This window comes from Hippocampus zosterae, chromosome 14 (assembly GCF_025434085.1).
Source record: "Hippocampus zosterae strain Florida chromosome 14, ASM2543408v3, whole genome shotgun sequence".
NCBI lineage: Eukaryota > Metazoa > Chordata > Actinopteri > Syngnathiformes > Syngnathidae > Hippocampus > Hippocampus zosterae.
In genome coordinates this window covers 9,360,806-9,366,944 of record NC_067464.1, presented here as the reverse complement: position 1 = coordinate 9,366,944, position 6,139 = coordinate 9,360,806, and the positions used below count along the sequence as shown (strand labels likewise).

General features: G+C 42.5%; 1 protein-coding gene across 2 annotated transcripts; it reads left to right on the top strand.

Annotated features, from left to right (window-relative positions):
• The first annotated feature begins 1,172 nt into the window (after window positions 1-1,172).
• zdhhc22 (zinc finger DHHC-type palmitoyltransferase 22) lies at window positions 1,173-4,401 on the top strand. Of its 2 annotated transcripts, XM_052086619.1 has the most exons (4): window positions 1,173-1,283; window positions 3,019-3,162; window positions 3,250-3,576; window positions 3,650-4,401. In XM_052086619.1, the coding sequence occupies exons 1-4, from the start codon at window positions 1,175-1,177 to the stop codon at window positions 3,919-3,921; spliced, it is 852 nt and encodes a 283-aa protein (XP_051942579.1). In that variant the 5' UTR covers window positions 1,173-1,174; the 3' UTR covers window positions 3,922-4,401. The 2 variants fall into 2 exon arrangements, with proteins under 2 accessions (XP_051942579.1, XP_051942578.1); XM_052086618.1 differs by having other exon boundaries at window positions 3,019-3,576.
• The last annotated feature ends 1,738 nt before the right edge of the window (window positions 4,402-6,139 follow it).

Below are 6,139 nucleotides of genomic sequence, written 5' to 3'. Positions count from 1 at the left end.
ACAGATACAGAAACTTTGCGTAAGTAGAAGTACCTTAGCGATTTGTCTCCTTAAGTAAAAGCAAAAAAAAAAAAGTAAAGCCTCTTGGACTTAATTACAAAACGATTTTGTTTTCACTATCCATTATATGCAATGCCCGGTGAGAACTTTTGATAACTTGGAACAATGAACGAAACACGTTGTGGTTTTTTTTGTTTTAGCCGACGGCTTGCTGGCATTGGTTCAAGTGTGTTCCCGTGGCTTTTCGAACAATGTAACCTACAACAGGTGCAGTTGTCACAAAGCACTTTCCATCTACTGTACTGTAACATAAAATGACAATACAACGACAAAAGAAAGTGAAAACAGTCAATTAAAACGCGATTTAATGACACCAGAAAACAATAAAATTGCGACAGTCTCATATCGGCTTGAAAAAGCCAAAGAATGAAGATGTGTCTTAAAAACGAGTTTTAAAATGGACAGGGAGAGAGAGAGGGGGGTGGGGGGGGGGGCTTGCTGAACATTTTAGCGGAAGGTCATTCATGGGAGGACCAACAACCGAAAAGGCTTGATCCCCTTTGAGGCTCTGCTTAGTCCTCGGCACCTCCACTAGTGAATCTATGTGATTTTCACTGTTTCAACTAAACTACCGAAACAAAAGACATTCTATCATGTAATTATTGCATGAAATATTAGGCACACCTGCAAAATCCGACTGCAGTCTACATATGAGCAATATTACGGAGTCCCCTTGTTTGTACTGGCGTTGCACTGTATCATACTCAGAAATGTTTCGAATATTTTTATTACCCCGTTGCAGCCATGAGGTATAAACAAAAACAAACACGAACTAGAACAGCATGCCTCGATTTAGAAAGTCATTGTTCTTATCGTGAACGTTATTATAGCTCTTCAGAGATGTTGCAGTGCTATCTGCTGGAAAATAATTAGCATTGCACTTTCACCACAATTACAGTAGTAATTTAAAGAGGTGGGCACACTTTGGTGTTAAATGGCCGCATTTTTAATTATTTTATTTAAAGATTGGTTCAGCTATTCTTAGAGGACTTTAAAAAAATAATGTGCGTGTAATATATAGTTTATTTTGATAGTAGAATAAAGACCTTAATGTCGATTAAAAAATGTATGAAAGATGGTTGGGAAAATCAAGGCTTCCCGCCAGCAGGAGGCGATGGAGCCAGGGGCAAGGACGCCACGAGTAAATAAAAGAATCTGTGTAGCCCCGCTGCACTTTCGGAGGCTCCGCGGTGCTGAAAAGGACAGCTCCTCCACGGCTGCAGGTACACGACCAATCTTGTCTCATCATCACCGCCACCGTCATGCTCGTGCTTGTTTTTGTCCTCCACGCCAAAATCGCACCAACGACGTCACCGCGGTGCTTTCATAATTCATATATCGGTCAAGTGAATCGCGGGTGGTTTCGTTTAACACCGGCTGTGTGGAATGAGTGGCGTTGGGAGGGCACGCCGAGGGTCATCCCCGTGTTTGCACGTCGAGTCTCCGAAACACAAGCAAAGCTGTCATCTTCCGCGCAAACGCTTAGCTATTCAGTTGTAGGTTAGCAGAGCACCGTGCAGAGGGCGAGGTATTTTTGGTTCACTCGTGGCCCCAAAGGGTCCAGGGAACCCAGTTTGGTCAAATGAGTTTTCTCCTGCAAAAAACTTGACTCGCTTTCTTATTGCTTTGTTTATGTTGTGAAAGCGCTAGATACATTCTTCTCTATGAATCCTATTTTAATTTATAAATTGATACATCATTTCAATTATTTCGTTGGGAAAGTGAGCTTTTACTCAAGTCATCGGGTCTATCATCGAGTACGAAAAACATTCGTCTGTCCTCATTTGTTCTTCATTAGTTTTCTCACTTGAATTACATGTAACACCCCACACCCCCGTGTTGGTGCCCCCGCACACCCCTCGTTCAAATGTGTTCCTCTGCAAGCCACTTAAAAAAAAATAACATGAAAATTTAAGAACACTACTACCACTATCATAGTTAAAAAAACCATCAAAAAACACTTCAATGCTATCCAAAAACTATACAGTTAACAATATAACACAGTATGCCACTGTGCCATGTAATGTCCATGAACTAGAACCCTTCACAATTGTTTAAGAACATGACAGAAGCAAAAACATGAATAAAATACATGGTACTCACCAAAGATGCTAATTGTATCACGATAGTCAAAGTTGACTAAAATGTTGACTGTGACGTGAGGTTTTGCTTTAACCACACACTCAGCGGATGGGAAACTGATGATGTCCTTAAGCCCTTTTGAGCCCGTTTCAAATTTGATTGTTTAAAGCAGGCAATTGTTTTTTGCATAGGGCCACATGAGAACCAGAAAATATTATGTAGGGCCGGATCAAAAGGATGAACTAAATTCGACATAATATTAATTGGATTTCTTTATTTATAAAGCAGTATTTTGCATTTTTTGGCACGTTTTTCAGACTTTAAGAGTACATTATTCCGTCGTATCGAACGGGATTTGCTTGACTTGGCGCTACTGCGGGCTTCCGTATCGTCTCCTCCTTCCTCCCTATGCTCTGCAACTTCAAGTAACTGTGCCACCTGGCGTTGAAATGCCTGTCATTACAAGTCCAAATGAAACGAATGCAGTCGTTGACCTCGAACCTTAATTGTGTACCAACCTTCGGCGGGCCGGATTAAGAAGACAAACGGGCCGGATTTGGCCCGCGGGCCGTATTTTGCCGACCCCTGGTTTAAAGGAACAGTCTGATTGCTAACATAGTTTAGAGTACATTGGCCAGCGTTACAAGTCTGGGTTTGACAGGGCAATACATTTAGAATGACATCATATTGGACCCCCCCAATGACCCGCCCCAAAAAAACCCATCCACCTACACGACTGGAAATCCTTGCTGGCATGGACAGTCCTCCACTGGATGCGTTCGGATGTCGCCTGAACAGACACATATTGGAAATAATCATTTCATCTGTGCCACCGCTGGTGGTGATAGCATGATGACTTGTGTGTCTCCGACACAGGCATGTTCACCCGGATGCTCAAACTGAGGCTCCTCAATGCCGTGGCCCCTGCTTACTTTTTCACGGCGACTGTGGTCACCTTCATCCTGCACTTTGGCTTCTTCATGCCAACGATCTTCCCCAGCTCCGACACGTCACCAGGAGGTTCCACGACCGTTCCCACTGTCGTTTTCCTTTTCCTGATGTTCAACGCCCTTGGCAATTATGCAATGACGATCCTGTATCCCGCAGCGAGTGCCGACGAGATGGCGGTCCCGGTGTGTTCCCCGCACTGCTCGGACAAAGTGGACGCGCACTACCTCCTGAATGGCCGCCACTTCTGCAAACTGTGCAAGAAAGTGATACTCAAACGGGATCACCACTGTTTTTTCACCGGGAATTGTATCGGCAACAAAAACATGCGCTACTTCATCATGTTTTGCATCTACACCTCGTGCACGTGTTTGTACTCGTTGGTTCTTGGTGTGGCCTTCCTCACGGTGGAATACTCCATCTCTTTTGAAAACCCACTGACTTTCTTGACCCTTCTGCCCCTGTCCACTGGTTACTTCTTCACAGGTGAGTTTTCCTTTTTTTTCCCAATCAACAAATGACGTATGATTTAGGATGGAATTCCTGCCCCTCAATCCAGGAACAATCTCCGGCCTGCAGCTGTTCTTGGTGCTGATGCTGTATGTGTGGCTGGGCATCGGACTGGTGTGTGCGGGCTTCTGTTGCCAGCAGGTGCTGCTGGTGGCCCGGGGCCAGACCTGGTGTCAGATGCAGAGGCGGCAACTGGCGGAGAACCGCAGCCCCTGGAGAAGCAATCTCACGGATGTGTTTGGCTCCAACTGGGCGCTGGGCCTTATTCTGCCTGTGCACACAGCCCAGATGTGCTCCGAGGAGCCACTCAAGCAAGACTGAGCATTCATTTATCAGAAGCTTTCAATAATTCACACAGTAACACTTTCGAAGAAATGCTCTGCTGGGCGAATTGTAGACATACAAAAGACAGTGGAGCCTCTTTATAGACTTTTGCGAAACATCTGCCTCTAAAATTGCACAAAAGCAGAGTGTGAAAGGTTTTACGCTGTCACAAGCAGAATCTTTGCTATTTCCCATGGGGGGAAAAAAACCCAAACTTTTCTTGCCAAACAATTTGACTAATGTCCCACGATGGATTATGCTTTTCAAATTTCCACACAAAAAATACAAATTAATTGAAATATAAACGCAATATTGAATTAAAACGACTCGCAATTTGAAAAAAGGATGATGAGAACAAGTTTGTAGAGTAATAGGTCACCCACAGGTGACCCCACATATTGCATTTGCGATTGGGCATTGGCAAAGTCTGGACGTACCCTCCGTTCTTGGCTGAAAAACTGTCCCATTTGCCGTTTCCATGCCCGGACCAAAGCCATAAGTGTATAAATGCTTTTTGTTTAAGTGAGTGAGGAGCTTCATATAGACAAAAGTAAGGCTTTTGCTGCCATCTTGTGGCATCTATAGGCAATTCTAACTTTTTCCGGGGGTGGACATAACTCATGGATTATGCTAATTGCGACAGGGCTCCGTGAATAGCATAAACGTACACTTAACATGGCTAGGTGGGATGAATAGGATGTTCGCATACAAAATTAAAATGTACCATTTAAACAAGTTTCTCTAGACTATTTTCTCTCTCTCATGCTACTAATTAGCCATAGTGCTTACAGGCACATTCTATTTATTTGAACAGCTGCTTGGTAAAATGATTTTGGATTCTTAATTACTGTTTCAATTTATTGTTTTGCTCGTGCTGTACCGAGGAACCAAACATTTGTCATTGTCAGTATTAACCCTTTCAGGGACAGCGGTGACCACAGTGGACAGCTTAAGTTATCAGGTTGCATGAAAGGGTTAAGTTCCAATTCCTGTTCTATGGTTAGCATCACAATTTTTATGAATCAAAACAGATTTGCTAATGCCTTGTGTGAAGCTTTCAAAAGTTTTGTTCGACTTTTGAGACACATTTTGGTTGACTTCCAAATTGAAGAGCTTTTGGTCCATTTTCAAACTCCCAGAGGTTCCAATGCGTTTGCTTTGCCATGATTTAAAAGTAGCTCTTGCCAATACATTCCTGTAAGGAGAGGAGCCATATACATCGAGCATATAGGAGTGTCCATTTATCTTTTACGAAGCGTTTTAGAGTGCAAGATTTAAACTCTTAAGGTTAATCATCAATATGCCTTGCTTTGCATTTCTGTTTATGCTCTCAAATCGAATGCGACTTGATTGCTACGACACACGCGGCAGAGAGCATTCAGGAAATGTATTAATTTTCCAGTTCTTAGGTTTGGCGTTAAGGGCTAGCATGTCACGATATTTGTTGTCTACTCTCCAGAACGCGACAGCTTGATTGTTGATGGGCTTAAAGCACGGTGTAATTATCCAGGGTATTAATCACAATGTGCCATAACATGTCTTACGTGCTTCGTACACAACGGCCCCATACATGACGTAAATGCAGGACACTGCTGACACTAATGATGGGGTAAAGGACTTTTACACAGATGTACTACAGCTCCTGTTTGGCATATTCGGCATGATACACAGGTAACAGATGTTTTAGATTTTGTTCAATACTTTAATTCGTATTAAGCTCTTTTGCCTGTTGTTGGCAAAACACATAAACCCCGAGTGCTTCGATGTATAAATAAAATGTATTATTATTATTATTCAATTTAACACCACTCAGGTGAGACACTATACAAGGTAACCTCTTCAATTTAAATAATTCACAGGTGATAGGATGTTTTTAAGCGCCAAATAATGGACAAATACATTTTTTTCCCAAAGGAAGTTTTATGACCATTCGTCAAGGTGACTTTTGCACAAGAGGCACAGCTTCACAAAAAGAAAAGGTACAATTTGATTCTGTTAAAAACATTTCCATCGTAATACTGCTGACTTGCCAAAATAAAAGGACTGTACAGTATTATAGCTTAACATTAAAACTCACCCATGCACTTTGTGGCTTCCTTGTCGTCACTGATTGTTGACTCTTTGGGGAGGCATGACATGGTGGACACCAATCCAAGCATATGAAGCTCTAACACAAGCACGTACATATGCAAAAGGCACAGTAAATCATTCATTT

Excerpts from the sequence above, each read along its gene's own strand:
- zdhhc22 (XM_052086618.1), top strand. The coding sequence starts at position 1,175 with ATGGAGCCAGGGGCAAGGACGCCACGAGTAAATAAAAGAATCTGTGTA. Across the intron at positions 1,284-3,018 it reads CAGCTCCTCCACGGCTGCAG|GCATGTTCACCCGGATGCTC; the intron begins GTACACGACCAA and ends TCTCCGACACAG. Across the intron at positions 3,577-3,649 it reads CACTGGTTACTTCTTCACAG|GAACAATCTCCGGCCTGCAG; the intron begins GTGAGTTTTCCT and ends CCCTCAATCCAG.